The sequence below is a fragment of the Lycorma delicatula genome, chromosome 6 (assembly GCF_047948215.1).
Source record: "Lycorma delicatula isolate Av1 chromosome 6, ASM4794821v1, whole genome shotgun sequence".
NCBI classification, from domain to species: Eukaryota; Metazoa; Arthropoda; class Insecta; order Hemiptera; family Fulgoridae; genus Lycorma; species Lycorma delicatula.
This window is the reverse complement of record NC_134460.1, coordinates 118,765,807-118,784,011: the sequence shown is the minus strand read 5'-3', so window position 1 is coordinate 118,784,011 and position 18,205 is coordinate 118,765,807. Positions and strand designations below refer to the sequence as shown.

The 18,205-nt window shown below is 32.5% G+C and overlaps 1 protein-coding gene across 2 annotated transcripts in view; it reads right to left on the bottom strand.

The window, feature by feature from the left end:
* Positions 1-11: 11 nt before the first annotated feature.
* LOC142326173 (protein THEM6-like) overlaps positions 12-18,205 on the bottom strand; it is a 94,127-nt gene continuing 75,933 nt past the window's right edge. For both annotated transcript variants that reach the window (XM_075368426.1, XM_075368427.1), the window contains one exon: positions 12-57. In XM_075368426.1, the coding sequence (XP_075224541.1) occupies positions 48-57 (10 nt within the window). In that variant the 3' untranslated portion in view covers positions 12-47. The remainder of the gene's footprint in view (positions 58-18,205) is intronic.

Sequence of the window (18,205 nt, the reverse complement as noted above, 5' to 3'; positions counted from 1 at the left end):
TTTCTTCTGCAGTAGAGATTGTATCATTCATCTTCTCTTTAATAGTTTCACTGGCATCTGAAAAAAGAAAGTTTTTTTCAGAAAAATAAAGGTAAACTTTAATAAAACTAGGTAGCACAAACAATAAGCATAGATAAGTTTTTAGCTAGCACAGATTCTGCAAATTTGTGTATAAAAAGATGAAATATTTAAAAGGAAATCACCAAATTTGTATGTTCTTTTTTCTAAAGGTAAACATAATTGCTGCTGTTAATGATAGTTTTTTTAATTATTTAAAGGTATAATCATGGTGAAACAAAGCAGTATGATTTTACTGCCTTTTCATAGTTAAGATAGATGAAAAGTATTTTGAAAGAATTGTGGTTAATCGGGTATATTGAACTAGAGTCTATTGAAATAGAGTATAATTAAACATCTAGTTTAATTATTCAATGGAGGTTAAGGTTTTTTATTAATTTAATTAAAAATTGAATGAAATATGTTCATTTTTATTTTGTACTTCTAATGAACTAGTTATTTTACTTTTATCAAAATTAAATATAAATTTGTTTTAAATTTAATTAACACCCACAGAGATTTTTTCAAACATTACTGTTTTAAAGGTATGTCAGCAATATCAATTATATGAATAATGTTGACTGGTATTTTCAAATAGTGAAGTACTAGAAACTGACGGAATTATTTTGTAATTTGAGCATAGGCTCAAGCTAGAATTTTTCATTATAACTCAGCAGTTCGAAGTATGTTTTGGATAAACTCTGGTGTCATTTTATACACACTGAAGCTCTTAAAACTTTAGCTATTAAATAATTATTTCTTAACATTAGTAATATCTGAATTATATTTAGTGAAAAATTAAGATAGTCACTATTTTGAAATTTACAGAAAACAATATTTTCTTATTTATTTGTTTATAGAGAATATTAGTCTAAAAATATATGCCATATTACATATAATAGTTTGGTCTTGAATGTGTATTTGATCTATTTCTATTTTTAAAGGTATCAGTTGTTTCTATTTTTGTTAAGGAATTAAATATTTCTATCTTTTAAAATGATGGAAAGGAAGATGAAAAGTTTCTAGACCTACATTTACAAGAGTTTTTTTCTTGTACTGATGTTAGAAACACACTACCAAAATACAGGATGGGCTTTTTGTATACACCTTATAATGAGAGTATAATGAAAATTTCACAATCTATATATTAAATATTCTTTTGTAGTTGTATCATGAGTTTTGGAATAATTAAAATATGTTTAAAATGGAAACAACAGAACAAACAAAATTCATTTCCAAAAACTATGAAATTCTTATAAATTACTTAAATTTTTTAATGTGAACTTTATAATTACTCTGACACCAAAAAGGTGGTTTTGGATGCCAAATAAATTGTGTAATTTGGGAGACATAATCACATAATTTTTTGTGAAAAAAAAAATACAAACATCTAATAATTATAGAATAATTTTTTTATATTATTATAATTATTATTTTCATAACAAATCTTTTTTTTTTTTGCTTGATTAATTAATTCACCACAGAAGTTTGTGAAGCTTCTCTCTGGTAATATGAAAACAGAAATTTTGTAGTTTATGAAAAATGTCATGCCTGATCAGGATTTGAACCTGAAACCTGTGATTGAAAAGCCGAGACACTACCACTCTGCCATGGAGATCAGCAGAATGGTGAAAATTATATACAAATTTTTGTTTATTAATTTTTCAGTATTTTCTGATAATTATTTATCAAAAAAATTCCCTATTTAATTATCAATTTTAAGTCTTTTTTTTGTAAATAATTTTTTAATATTTCCAAATTTATTTTAATATATATGTATTTGAATGAACTTACAAACATTGCAATTTTTCAATAATTTAGTAATATTATTAACTATTAGGTCTATTGCACTTTTTTATCACAAACACAGGTCACAGTAGGTCAGCCATTCCAATGCTTTGGGGGTAAGATCATGAATGTCTTGTAGTGAGCCTCTAAAAGATGTATTTGGACAAACCAGGGCCAGGTGGGCGATGAATCTCCTTTTCAGCTCCACATCAGCTGCATTGTGGGCTTTCCATAGATATTGGATCAGTCTCTTATTGCAGATACCATGATTTGTGCAAATACTGTTGATTTTGCACCGTTGTCTTCTGGGAAGAGTAAATCCTTGTACCTTCAGAGTTGAATCTGTCACATGGTTGGAATTAGTGATATTCTGACCTTTCAATAGTGATGTCCGGTGATCCTTGTGTTGAAATTGTTAACCCAATCGGCAGCTGCTGCAGGTGGATGTCTGGACTTCAGTCTTGGGTGCTGCTGAGTGGGAAAATCTATATTGGCATGAAGAAGTAGAGATGGGATAACATTATATTTTCCTAACTGTGACTTGAGGGCTGCCAGTTGTCTAGTTTGGAGGAGTGCGACATTACTCAACAATGGCAGCCACTGGAACAAAGTTGTTCCAATGGTGGTTCTCATAGCCTGGTTCAGATATGTGTCGACAAGCTTGATGTGGCAGCTATTAATCGAGACAGGAGCACAATATTCTGCGGTTGAATGTATGAGGGCTAGTGCACTGATTCTTAGAGTTTTGGTGGTAACTCCCCAGGACGAATTGGTCACCTTCTGAATAAGGCTGGCTCTAGTTTTAACTTTAGCTGATAATTTTTCAAGGTGTTGTTTAAAGGTAAGTGTTCTGTCAAGTGTGGTACTGAGATATGTCGGGTGTGGGTTATGTTTCAGTGTGACTTCTTCATTGTTAACGGTACGGGTTCGTTGAGCTTCCCTGTTGTTAAGATGGAACTCCAAGACTTCAGTTTTATTCATAAAACTGAATTTATCGTGGGGGGAGGTGACCAGAACGTCACTAGGCAGTTGTCTTCCTCTATGGGGTTGGGTTGTACTGCCTTCTACAACGTTTCAAAATTATTACTATTTTTTGGAATGGGGGTGCAATTTAGCAAAAATGATTTTACACAAAAGATGTTATTTTTATAATTATTCACAAAAATATTTAAAAAAAAAAAATGCAACGAAAATCATCCCTTGTACTGCCTTCTATAATTCTTCAAAATTAAAACCATTTTTATGGGTGGGGGTGAAATTTAATAAAAATTTTTTTACAAAGGTTAATGTTCACAAAATTATTAAAAAAAATATATAATCTTAATTATGTAAAATCTGGCAACGATTTCGTTCTTCCCCCCTGTACTCCCACCCACTGACCTTTTGGTTTGAAAATGTAATAGCATCAATGCACTTCTATAGAAATATTATAGCCAAGTTTGGTGAAAATCAGTCAAGTAGTTCTGAAGATATAAGGTGATTTACACGTTAATATACACACATAGTGTGGACATTTTGTTGTTAAAATTTTGATGTCATTTTTTGGTTTTCTGGGGTCCTTAGGAGTCAATTCGTCAAGACTCGGTGAAAACCGGATATGCCCAATTTTGACTGATCACCATACTTCCCCTTCTACTTAGGGAAATGGGAAAGTAAAAATTTTTTAAAATCTAAAAGTTAAATCTTTATTATTTAACGTACATTGCCCAAACTAATATTATTATTTATAATTTTCAAATTATTTTTAACATTTACAAAATACTAATTAAACTTGTTTATTCACCAATTCAAGAGAATATAAATAAATTACCAACGGCATGGTGCATCAATTACAATTATAATTGCATCAATGACAATAACATCATGTTAAAAATCTTATTAAAACTAGCCGCTACAATAAATGGTTATCCTAACCTTGTGACCTCTGATTTCTTCTTGTTTGGGAAGTTAAAGAAATATTTTGCAGGTAAATGATTTTCACCTAAAGAAGACAAAAGTGTTAAGTTGTTAAATTGGGTGACAAATATAGATAAATTTGTATGCTAAGAGAATTTTGAGAAATTTGTCACATTGAAACAAGTACTTATAATGGCCAGATGATTTTATTGCAATGGATAGAAAATAAGTTTCACTTTGATGTTAAACTGAAAGTAATTTGAACAGTTATTTATTTCTAAACTGTATCTCACTTTTAACCTGGGGGAGGCTCTGGTCAAAGGCTGGTTAAAGGCACTGGCAGGAAAACTGATGTCAGATAGGTTTCACCATTAAGTGCTGGCCAATTTATACTATTTCTGTCAAATCGGATAGAGCCATCTACTGGATAGTTGGTCAGCTCTGTGAAAACTAACAAATTTAAAATTATTATGGTTGAATTTGCATTGTACTGATGATTGCATGATAAATTTATCACAAAACACTTGTCAATCCTGGAATGTGTTTCTTTTACAAAAAGATTACAGGCATTTTAAATATTGTTTAATCATACTGTTACTTGGTAGAATTATAAATAAGGATTAAATGAACAACATGTTAGAAAATCACATTTTTGATACCGTATGTTATTTGTTTATAGTTTTCTAAATTTTACTTTTCTGAAAATTTCTTGCAAATTTTCTCTTTTCAGTATAATATTTTACCTAGAAAAGACCAATATCTAATTATATCTTTTACTATACTGTAAAGTGTCCGTTAAGTTATATGGCGTGCAGTATAGTGAATTCCCAAATCAACTGATTTGGAAGTCGAGAGTTCCAGTGTTAAAGTCCTAATAAAGGCCTTTTATTAAAGGTTACTTTTACATGGATTTGAATACTAGATTGTGGATACCAGTGTTCTTTGATGGTTTGGTTTCAATTAACCACACATCTCAGGAACGGTTGAACTGAGACTGTACAAGACTACACTTCATTTACACTCATACATATCATCCTCATTCATCGTCTGAAGTAATACCTGAACGGTAATTCCTGGAAGCTAAATAGAAAAAAGAAAGAAAAGTATATAGAAGAAGATGAAATCTAGCTGAAAATTACGCAATAAAATTTCTTCAATAACTCAATTATTTGTGGATTGATTTTCAAAAATGAGTTATTTGTTTATTTTGAAAAGCTTAATATTTTAACTGATGAAATAGATTTTGATAAAAGTATCAATTACAGAGATATAAAAGATTAAAAAATGAATTGAATGCTATTTTGAAATATGTGAACTGTATTTCAATTGTAATTTTATATTTATCAGAGAAAGTTAATGTAAACATGTGTACCAAATATTATAATGATTCCTCAATTTGATTTTGAAATATACATTTTCTTTAGAAAGTGGTGCGTATAAGAATAAAGGAAAGGAAATTGCAATTTTGATAGAAAACATTTTATTCATTATGATTTGTAGAATTGGAAAATAAAAGGCTAGATATACATTTTTTAAATATTTTGTATATTGTCAAGTCTGTTAGATCACAACTAACATGTATTTTACCAAGAAGAATACATCAACAAATATACGTAGAGTAATTTTACTTTCATGTGAAAATAGGTTAATTAACAGAAGTGTGAAACATTTCATTCATCAATTTCCTTCATTTAGTCTATTAATTTTGTTTCAGTTCTCTTACACTTGTTATTGTATAAAATGCAATCTGTGAACAGCAATTTTCATTCTAAATCGGTGTTGAACTGTGTCACTTTAGGTGTTGTCACTAACCTCATTTATCAAAAGAAAATGTTGATAAGAATGCAGAATTATAAATAATTTGTTATTGTTAGGGTGCATTCTAATCTATCATAAACAACCTGTTTTATGTAGAATGGTATTATTACTAGCGGTAATAGTGTTCAATATGTTGTTATCAGAAGGTGCAGTTTGTGATTGATATAAATTGGCTATTATTTACCATGTACATATTGTATCTTGCTAATATATATAACTTACATGCTGACAAGTGATGAGGTCACAGTTTATGAACTAATATAATGGAAGCCCTATTTTGATTTCTGTGAGCCAGCAAATTCCTTTCAATAATAGCATAATTTTTTTTCTGTTACACATACAGAAGCTGAAATAATAAAAATAATGTCTGGGAACTCAGTTATTTTTTATGTATTTGTAAAACTTCAAATCTGTTTCATAAAAAAATTAAATTTTTCATAATAAAAAATAAGATTGATGAAAATAAATTACATTGGTTAGATTTTAAAATCACAGAGTTTGTTTTTGATGAGTAAGTTCAACAATAAATATTTTCAATAATTAAACATTTTAATTTTGCAGTTGAAGTATTTCTCTTTGACCCTTTAAATGTTAAATATACTACTTGATTTTATAAATTTCACCTTAAATTGTGCTTAAAAATAAATTATTCTGTTAAAATTATTGAATTAAGGTTTTAAGTTAATTTTAAACCCTTAAATTGGAGATGTAGACTTTATGCAAGGAAGATGAGAAAAGATTAGAAGCTTTTGAAGTGTGGATCTGGAGGAGGATGGAAAAGATAAAGTGGACAGACAAAATTAGTAATTTTGAGATGTTAGAGAGAGTGGGAGAAGAAAATCACTACTGCAGATTTTGAGAGATTGAAAAAGAAACTGGATTGAACTATGTTGTGGAAGGATTGTTCATTAAAGGTTGTCTTAGAGGGTACAATGAATGGTAAGAGAGGGAGAGGAAAACTGCTCAATGATATTAAGATAGAAAGAAGTTATGTTCATACAAAACGTTTTGCTTCAAATGTGAAGCTTTATCAAGTTGATAAAGCTTGATTTTATTTTATATTACATAATAATTGTAATATTATTTTAAAAAATATAATTTTTGGTTTACCTAAAGATTTATGAAAATGGAATATTTGTAATCTAAGCACTTTAACTGTGTAGTTGTATTTAATTTCCATCTTCTACGTAGTGATTTATTTGTGATCTGAATGTTTTGTGTTCCTGTCTTTATTATAATATTCAACTGAGAACTATTCATTTATATATATGGGTATATATCACAGCCATAATGCTAGGAGAAATAGTTAAAAGCAACAAAATTTTCTATGAGAAACAAACATTTATATGTAGTGCATCCACTCAGAAGTGGAAAGTTAATATAGTTTTATTTTCTTGGCTGTATATTTTTACAGAATATTATTTAAGGGAAAGTATACTAATAGAGTCAAATTTTGCAGCCAGGGTTTATGCAGATGTTGATTTTTCATAAATTCCTTTACCGAAAAACACAGTTTTAGCATTAAAAAATTTCAGAAGGATGTATGAATGGGTATATGCACTTGTGTTGGCCTCTTTTTTACTAGATACCTAGAAAAAGAATGGACTAATTTGAATGAAATTTGATTTCTGTTTATGGGACATTAATGTCATTTAATTTTGGTTAAAATTGGTCAATGGTTAGGGAGATGGATCTTATAGGTCCCATATGTCAAACATTTACTCAAAGGGTAAGTAAATTTTTTCAGATTATTTAATATCTTTTAGATAGCTTATCTAAAGATATTAAATCTTTTTGATGTTAAGATACTTTCTGATAATCACCAACTGATAAAAGAATTTGGAGAAAAACCACCTTTTTTGATATTTCTGGATTCATTCACATTCTTGTATTAATTAGATGATTCCATTTTATTAGTATGTCATTTTGATTATTTATTTGGGCAGTTCATTCAAGGTTGGTTAATAAAAAAGTCTTATTTTTTGCTTTGACAACTAAAAATCTTTTGCTTTTATTTTTTTATGATAGCTGGTAATGAAGATATCAAGGATATTTTCAGAGTAGCTTAACCAATTTTTATGAAATTTTGTACATCTTATTTTGTGCTTCTGAATAATAGTCACTGATACCATTTAATTTTGGTTTTAAGTGATCAAGGAGTGCGGAGATATGGCTAGCACTGGGCCAGATATCTTAAAATTTTCCCTAAATTTTTGAATACTTTAATACTTGAAACTGAATACTTTAATATTCCAGTTAATTCTCCTCTTCAATAGAAACCTTTCACGGGTGATAGCCCTCAGTATCTAGAGTTGCAAAAGTCAGGCTAATTTCTGGTGAAGTCAGGAAAATTAAACAATTTTTTGTCGGCTTTTTAAAAATAAGTCATTCTTGATTTTTAATTATATGAGTAATTTATGTTAAAAATTTGACTGATTTCCTAATGAAGATTTTTAACAGTAAGAAATTCGATTATGACAATAATTATAAACAATTTATATCATTATTTGAGAACATTGTTATATGTCAGGGATCGATTAATTATGGAGAGGTGTAAGTTGTATTATTTATTATTTAATGCTTAAATGCTTACCTACAAGTAATCATAATGAAAACTCTTGGATCTGGAATAAGCCAATGTGAGAATTTAAAGAAAATCAATAAATAATGATAATGAAATTTGCTGATATTAAAATTGTAATTGCTGATATGTGGATGTTTAAAAAATATTAGTTTGCAGAGAAGCAGATTGATGTTAGGAATATAATCTACTTCTTAACACTGTTAAAAAAAAATTATGATCTTTACTAAAACATTAACAACCATGAAATTTTGAGAGTTGCAGGTGGACGGATAGAAAATTAAAATATTTAGCTAGGCACTGCAGTAAGTAAGAGCATTCCTGAACCTAGAGTAGAATTAGAAAAAGCACTAGCTGATTTTATAAAGATGTAAAAGGTTTAACATAGTAAATAACTAACTTTACAGTTAAGGATCTGTTTTATGAGATGTTATATGGCTCACTGTATTGAGGTATGGTGAAGATGCAGAGCTCTTTAATTGCTTTAAATAAAATTAAGTCTTTTAACATATAGATCTTCAAATTCCTTCTGAGAATATCATGGCTGGGTAGTGTTACAGAGAATGGGGCATTGAGATGAATGTGAAATTATAAAAATATAATATATAGTAGCAAAAACTACAATACTTAGGAAATACAGTGAAAAGTAAAACATAGTTTTTCCAAATTATTACCATTAAAATGATAATTCAAGGCAAAGGGAGAGTTGGAAGAGAGAATTAGAAGGAAAGTTAGAGAATGGAAAAGGAGAGTTAATATCTTAAACATGAGAAAGAGTAATTTGAGAACAGTTCCAATAAATTATTTCAATAGCAGTTTAAAACAATGGCAGAAGGTTGCATATCATTCCCGGCTTCTTCCTTGGCAGATTTTATTTGGAATGCACCACTGGGTATTTAAATATTATTTACTTTTATTTTTACTTAAGTTCGATCAAATCAATTATGAAATACAAACAAAAAATTATTTTGGAAATCAATTTTACACAAAAATTTGATAAAAGATTTTAGAAATTGGTTTCTACATAGTGTTCCCAAAGGTTCTGGAGATATTCATTACTTGGTAGAGAGCACTAAATGTAGCAATGTTTACCTCATGTAAAAAAAAAAATTAATAACCCCTTTCATTATTATCTGATAAGTAAATATTTTAAGTAAATTTTGCGCTTTAATAAAAATCTATTTGATGTAAATAGAAGAAAATTAATAAAATGTGAAATCGGGTAGTCAGTAGGTGTCTTACCTGCTTGCTGATAGGGTACAGACTATAAACTATATTATCTAAGAATTTTAGGTCTGTTTTCATGCATAATATTTGAAGTTCATTTGAATAATGAGGATACATCATATCCTCATGACCTCATTTGAACAAATGAGGTCATTTTATTCACAATAAGAAGCTTAAAATCATTAAAAAAAAAAACCATTTTATAAAATCTAGTATTTACAAAACTATTAATAGTTAAAAAACTTTAATGACCACCATTTTTTAATTTCAAAAGGTTAAACTGTAAAATTTATTTTTTAGAAGACATTGCTCGGTACTTATACATCAAATTTCATAAAATATTTCAATTTGCTCTTAAGATATATATTTTTATTGAAAAAACACAAAATGGTGGACAGACGGGAAAATAAAATAGATAGGGCATTTGCCCACATAAATCTATTTGTTTATTTTGATATCCCAAATCATTCCATTATGTTTGGCCAACACCTCCTTGAACACTCTTTGTACCTATTTCCAAGGGAGGGGGAAATAAAAATACAGTGTTCAAAAAGTGATGGAACCTTATACAAAATTAAGTACGTTACAATAGTTGTTGAAAGTTGTCTCCATTATGTGATTCATAAAATTGAATATGGCATTGCATACTAAACACACGTGGTAATGTTTGTTGAGAAATTGCAGTGATACATCAATCAATTTCGCTCTGTAATTCGGGAATGGTGTGAGGATGAGTTTTGTAAGCAGCACATTTAAGGTATCCCCACAAGAAAAAGTCAGGAGGGGATAAACCAGGAGACCAAGGCCACAACCCTCTTGAAATCACTTGTCCATGAAAACACTAATCCAAGAAAGTCATTCTGTTGTTGGCTGTTTGAGCTGTAGTATTGTCCTGCTAAAACCTTGTGTACTCTAGCTGGTCTGCAGATATAGATAGTGATTACAAATTGTTGCATCATCTGTATGTAACACTCGCTGTTCACTGTGTCATGAAAGAATGTCATAAAGATTTGCCTACTTGAAATTGCATACCAAACACCCACTTTTTGTCCCTGTAGACTCATGCAGCAGATGTGGATTTTCTGTATACCAAATGCATGAATTCTGTGGATTCACATATTCGTCAAGGTGGAAGAACCATGACTTGACAGACCAAAACTAGTCATCGAGTTTTTCCCCATTTGATGTTACAGATAACATGAATCAATGACAGAAAGCTACACGTTTTCCATTGCATGCAGGTAACAACTTGTGAACAACATGAATTCTGTACAAATGCATCTTTAAACATTTGCGCAATGTGGGTGGGCACTACCAATGGAGAGATCAGACTAGCTAGATAGGTGTTGCAACAATCAACCTTTCTGGTATTAGCACTTTCGGTCAACCACTGTTACCTACATCTGCCACATTGTCTCTTGGAATTTGTCATACAGCCGCTTGATGGTGGACTTATTTGTTGTGCATGCACACCATACTTTTCTGTGAAAGCAGTCTGGGTCTGGGCATAACTGGCACATCTAATGTATTGAAAGATAATGAATATTCTCTGCTGGATTGTGTAACCATTTTTCCTCACTTTTTCAACACTGTATATGGGTACTGTGATGACCCTTGTTTAATAGAGTCAACTTCACATGGAGTACATACAGGAAAAAACAACAAATGAAGAGAAGAAATTCAACATTTTCTCCCTCGTAGAACTTCTCGTAGTATTGAAATCCATATAAAAGTAAGTAGTAAAAGCCTTTACTAGAATTTGATCCTTAGAAATTTTGACTTTGATTTCAGCTGATTTACGATAACTAGTTCACCACTAGACTAACCCGGTAGGTTTCCATTTATAGCTATTATGTTGTAGGAACAGAACTAAAGCCGGAAAAATAAAAATGAGCAAAGCTATTATGATTGCCAACCATCATAACAGGATTGGTATATAAAGTGTTATATAAAGATAAAGAAATTTTGTAAATTTGTAGTCTAATTTATAATTCAATTAATTAATATTACTGTTGATGGAATCAGCAAAAATAATAATAAATAAATATTTAAAAAGCCATTTAAACTTTAAAATAAAAAAAGTAAATAAGTGTCCTTGGTTTTTTCTCTTTACAACAGATTTTTAGTATTAAATGTCTGTTTAATAACAATGTAGAAAAGAGAGTTGAAATGCCATTCTTGGCTCAGTTGATTTTGCTGTTCAGTTAACCAATTAATTTAATAAAATTTCTGTTTTAATCCTAAAAAAACAATCTTTTGCCTTAAAGATTACTGCAGATTGAAAAAATCTATTTTTATTTATTTATTTTTTTTTAGAAATAGCTGGAGACATCTCGACCCCCCCCCCCCCCCGAGGGGAGAAGAACCCACCTCGTAGCGTGTCCGGTTGCTACACCACCCCCTCCGTTCCTAGCCAGCAGTGGCTTTAACGGAGGACTTCTTCTCGACCTCAAACTGATGCACACCACAGCTTACAGTTTAGGCCCCGCAGAGATGCCACCGATGCAGATGCCCCAAGGGACATCTACATCGGTAAAAGTTCACCCCGAGATAGATTTACAAGTTTATGCCTTCAGAATGAAGACAACGGACACCTGCAGCTACCACGTCGCCCTCAAGAACTAAGCTAGAAACCTAACCGCGGAAAGAAGACCCCGCGCCTAGATCCTACTATAATGAGCCACTTTCTGAATGTCTCAAATCCGCACTAACAACCTCAACAATAAACTTCCCACTAAAGTTTAACATCGAAATTTAGACCTAGTTCCCTTAAGAACCCCGCTTAATACTCTAATGAGTTTCTATCTGACTCCGTTCCGGTCTGCCCGGGAGAGGAGAATAAACGCCTACTCCCGTACAGCGCCATCGCGGAGTCCCGCGTGACATTCACCATCTTTCGCAATTGCCGCCGAGACTCCCCTACGTACCACCTGAGCAGCACCCAGAGAAGCCCGCCGACAGTGACTTTAGCTCAAAATGCCCTCGTCGGAGCGCGATCGCACCCGCCGGGCAAGAATAATCCCGCCCACCGACAACGGTCGCAACTCCGCCGACAGCCTGATTCAATGCATACCACCAATACATCTAACCGAGGCACGCTGCCTAAGCGCCTACCTTCGGCCAGTCAACTGCCCAGGCGGTCCCTAGCCACCCAGGTTCCTAACACCTACTAAATTCCTTCGGCGGTCCTGCTCAGGGCGAGGAAGCGAAGGAAGCCAGCAACTATTTTCCACTCACTACGAGTCCTCCAGTTGACTCGTAGATCCAAAAAGGAGTTTACTCTCTCGAGTTCCCTAATAACTCTGGTACGTTCAGCTTCGTACCGGGGACATATGTAGAGGACATGGTCCACAGTTTCATCGACCCTACAGTCCGGACAGAAGCCGGAATCAACCAACCTAAACTTAGCCAATTTGTCCCTAAATGCACCATGTCCTGAAAGGAACTGAGTGGTATGTCGATTGGGGGATACCCAGCTAATCGCACGCAACTCTCTAACATCAGGGAATATACCATGCGTATAACGACCTGTCAAAGAAGTGTTCCACCTATCTTGCCAAGAGTCAAAACCTTGGTCTTCGATCTCACGCATACGCCCAGTAGTAAGAAGGCCAGCCTTCCTAGCAACATACCGCTGGCTACGTTCCGTAGCCGAAATATCCGCAGGTTTGATGCCTGCAATCACAGTTACTGCCTCTCGCGAGACAGTCCTGTAACCACCGACAACCGCTAATAGAAGAAGACGCTGGGCTCGTAAGATAATGTCCCTATAACTTTGGTGTTGTAAACGATGAGCCCAGACGGGCGCAGCGTACAACATAATGGCCTCACAGACGCCTTTATAAAGAATCCGCATGGTACGGAAATTCAACCCCCAATCGGGATGGACCACTCTTCGGACGCCGAAGAAAGCATCAATTGCCTTCTTCGCCACATACTGAAGGTGCTCCTTGAAGAGAAGCCTCTCGTCAAGGATAACACCCAGATATTTCTGAAAAGTGACATACCTAATAGACCGACCGTCCATCACAACCCGCGGATGGCGAGTTGCAGCTAAACGGCCCTTCAAAAACATCATAGTGGTTTTCTCCGCACTGAAAACCATCTTATGCTGAAGACTCCACAACCGCAAAACCCTACATGCCTGTGCCGCTCTAAGCTCGATCTCAGCACGCGAATTACCCTCAACCTACAGCTGGAGACAACTGATTTATTTCATGTTACGTTATTGATTTTTTTATTATTATTATTATTTCTTTTAAAAGAAGAATTTATATGAAGACAGTCAGCCGATAAAAACTACTTAAATTACACCACTGAATACTTCTTATAATGTGAGTCGTCAGCGGGAGGGCTATGGATAAAAAAAAAAAAAAAAAAAAAAAAATTATATCACAACTAATTCGCTTTTCCAGAAATGACGTTCAGATTACGAGAAGAGGAGTCGCTAGGGTCGATTTTACTATAACTCGTGTTAGTGAATCGAGGAGGGGATGATAAACTAGTACTTTCAACACGCAAACTGACCACCGGCCATCCAACCCTTTTTTCTCTCCCGACTACCCTTCCACCCTTCTCTACTCATTTACCGCTTGCTTTGCGTTTATACAACACAAATTTTCGTTCATGACCTCTCCATAGTCCTTCTACCACCACGAAAGGTCAAAGAATCGTGACCTCGGGTTATGCATCGCTACTCGTCCGTTATTAAGCGATAAAGATACTAGATATGTATCGAAACTAGATCGATTATCGTGTAATTTTATAAAAAGATCGTTTACGTGTTTGTAAAATTATATATTTTTTTTAAGAAAAACTAATTCCACACTACATTATCTGATAATAAAGATTTAAAGACTATTATTTATTTCTAGTTATTTCCCTCATTATGTAAGAATTGACTTTGATCAAACGGTCAGTGACTAATTCACTACTATATTCCGTGAGATATTTTAAAAATGAGGTGACCTGGAGAAACGGGTGGATATACAGAATGTATCACGAAGTTCCCCCGGGACTTTCATAACCTATTCCACTCGTGAAAATAATGGAATGATTTCGTATAAATATATGTCCTAAAATGCTTCGTTTGTAAATTATGGCTAGAAAGATTTCTCTCGGATTTCAGCTACCCCAGTAAAATGTGGGCGTACTGATATTCTTAGGATGTTTATTAAGAGATACAATTAGTGGTTTATTAAGGTTTTTGACCTGAAAAATTGAATAAAATAGGTCCCAGAACCGTATCTACAGTAGCTTTTGAGAAATCCGGGATGAAAACCAATAAATTGGGGGAAATTCCCTGTTTACGTAACATAACATTGTTAAATGGGTAATACACACATAAAAGGTTTAAACAAAACTTGTAGATAATTTAATTGTGAACAAATTGGTGTAAGATAAGTTGAACATAACAAAGAAAATTTAGAAAAATTCGTATCTTATTTAAAAACAGTTCATTATTGCATTTGTCAGAAAACTACTTATTTAATGTAAATAAATACCAGATTTTTTTTTTTTTTGGTGATGTGAAAAATTTTTTTAAATAAAATTTACCGTTAAAAATTGTTGTTAAAAACTTTAACAACAGGGTAGATAAAATCCGAGAGAAATCTTTCACTACCTGTAACTCGCAAACGAAGAATTATAGGATATATGTTTATATTTACTTTGTCCATTATTTTCACTAGTAGAATAGTTCATAAAAGCACCGGGAGAACATCGTTGTATAATAAACGGCGATTCCGCCGTGGTGAGTTTCAGCCAACTAGATTCAACTATAATCTGATTTTGTATTCAGTAATAAAAACTATTAAATTCTTTTTTATTGTTATTCTGCATGTATTTTTCCTTTTGTTATGTATTTACTTTTCTGTCGACTAATAAAAATGGAGTAAATAGCATACGGTAATGATGTTTTACTTCAGTCTATTATACCTGGAAACTGAAAAGTCACGTAGAGTTTGTTGAACGCATTAAAAACAGATATAATATTTCAAACGTTAAAATAAATTAATGAATCAGTAGAGTCCTATTACTGACATTATTTATTATTGTATTATCAATAAGATAATCTTATTACTATCATCGATCATTATAATAATGCGTTACGACTATTTTATTTACGAATAGATTTACAGTATAATTTTATCTTATAAATTATTTAATAATTGCTTCATATTTGATAATACCGTATATATACTCATGTACCACGCGTACCCAGATTTGGAAAACTGAAAAAAGTAAAAAAAAAAATATTGTTACTTTTTTACCAGTATAACAATATTTTTTGGTAATTACTCATAGCCAACGTTTTTTGTTTAATCTAAATCATTTTAATTTCACCGGATAGGTCCGTAGCCAAATCAAAGCAATTTCTCTTACAAACCTGCATAGGTTGATATGTATATACTAGCTTATATACACGGATCAGGATCACAATTTCTTCGTAAGCCCATTTATTTCCTTTTTATAAAAATTGTTTCTAACTTTCACAACAAACATAAATTTCCTTCGCATTCTTTTTTTGAATTTAATCTTTCAAATCCAGCCTGTTTAGTTAGATCTTGAGTTAATCTATTAGATACTTTTTTACTTCAATTTTAGCTATGTTCTAGACATTTTTAGGAAATTCTACGATTTCAAAAATATATTAGTGTTCAAAAATAGTCTAGTATATACCTATATTTTGACCTGAAACAAAGCAAATAAAGAAATAAAAGATTGTCTAAATAGAAAAAAATTTAGAGAAATAATCCGCAGAATAGAATTTCTTGTGAATGCAAAAAAAGAAAAGAGAGTGCATGCGCTGGACAGAAGAACGAAAAACACAGCATAGTGAAAAAATGAAAGAATTCTGGAGAAGAAAGAGGGAAAATCAGAACAGAAAGAATTGAAATTATATTTGCGTGGTCCTCGCAGGGCTGTTCGGAAAAAAGTTGTACATCTAACCCATTTTATCACTCTACTGAGAACCGATTAAGAATTTTGATTTTATCCGTAAAAATATTACTGTGCATTCGACTAAATAACAATTTTAACGACAAAATTTTATTGTTTTACAAAAAAAACTCTCGTAATGGTTGTTTTTTTGGGGGGAAAACGAATCTGGTCTTTTTGAGATAAGTTTTTTGAAATTGTCTGTGCAGTATGAATTTGCCTACAACAATTTGAAATCGAAATAAAAAATGGAAACGTGCGTGAGTAGATTTGAAAACTATCTTATTAATTAAAAAGACACAAATAGAACGGTAGATATCTCGTTTAATTTCAGTCTGGTTGCAATATAATATGTGTGTGAAATTCGTTATTATTAAATTATTTATAAATTTGTCACAATGTTATAATGTAGTTTATTTTAAACTATGTGAATGCAATGTAAGTCTTCCACTAAGCTATGAGACAATCAGATAATGAATTTTCCTTGAGGATTCACTTTTGTAAATGTGTGTAAGTAACTAGAATCTGCATATAAATTTCCGGAAATGGGGAAACAGAAAAAATTACATTACTGCCAGTTTTATTTGATAATCATTTGAATCGGAGGGCTTATTTCGATTATTTAAAACTTCTTGATTTAACTAATACTGAAATTTTTCCGACTTCTGTGGTCGAATAGGTAGCGTCTCGGCATTTCGTAGAAGGTCCCGGGTTCAAATCCCGGCTAGACTTTCAGGCATGGCATCTCTTCATACGCTACCAATTTCCACCGGGCTAATGACCACAGAGCTATTGATGCCCGCTCTCTAGACAAAAAAAAACATGTTGAGCTGAGAACATCTTTGCACATATTAATCTAACGTCATACAACTGTCCCGGAAGGTGTTCACCAGACTTGAAAGACTGATTCTGGATAGAAAAAAAATTAAGCACACAATTCGAAATTAAATTAATCAAATTCTTTATCTCGTTTCACTTACCGCCATTTTGTGTTGTTTTGTTTCTATAAAAATCTGTATAAAGTTTTTTTTTTATAAACATTTATTTTTTCAGTCAAAATTTATATATACAGAGTGCAACAAAATTGATTAAACAATTTAAAATTGCCGCCATAAACATACACCGGTAGATAGCGCAGTGTTTGAATGGTTGGCTTGTACAGCAATTTAAAGTCTTCAGTCGCCATGGAGCGTTGGTGTAGTGAGAAGTGTGCGTTCGCTGTTGAGCGTTTTTTTTTTAAATGGCGATTCAGCTACTGTAACGTAACGTGAGTTTAAGCGTCGTTTTAATATAGGAAGAAATGGAAGAGTTCCAACACGCCAAACGATTTTAAACAGAGTAGGAATCCTTTGATTGAATGCTTCTGTATTGCCTAAGAAGAATTCTGGCCGTCCACGAACTGTTCCCACCCCAGTAAATATGGAAATAGTGACATCGGCCCTACAGCAGAGTCCACGACGTTCTGATAGACTACATGATGTAGCCCTACGCATGTCAGATAGGAGTGTTAGGTGGATGTTACACATGGATTTACATTTTCATCTATTTAAAATGCAATTGGTTCAAGAATTACTGCCTCGAAAGAAGTGGTTCAAGAATTAAGTCTGTGAATGGAATTTTGTACAAAGCTCTTAGAAATGATTGAAGCACATGACCACAGCTTTTACCCAATTGAATTATATCAGATGAGGCCCATTTCCATCTAAGTGGATACGTAAATAAACAAAATTTCAGATATTGGGCACAAGAAAACCCACTTTTACTGCATCAGTCTCCTTTGCGCAGTGAAAAGGTGACAGTTTGGTGTTGAGTGAGTTCATTTGGGATTTTCGGACCGTAGTTTTTTCAAGACAACGAAGGAGCAACAATAACGGTAACATCTGAGCATTATGTGACTAT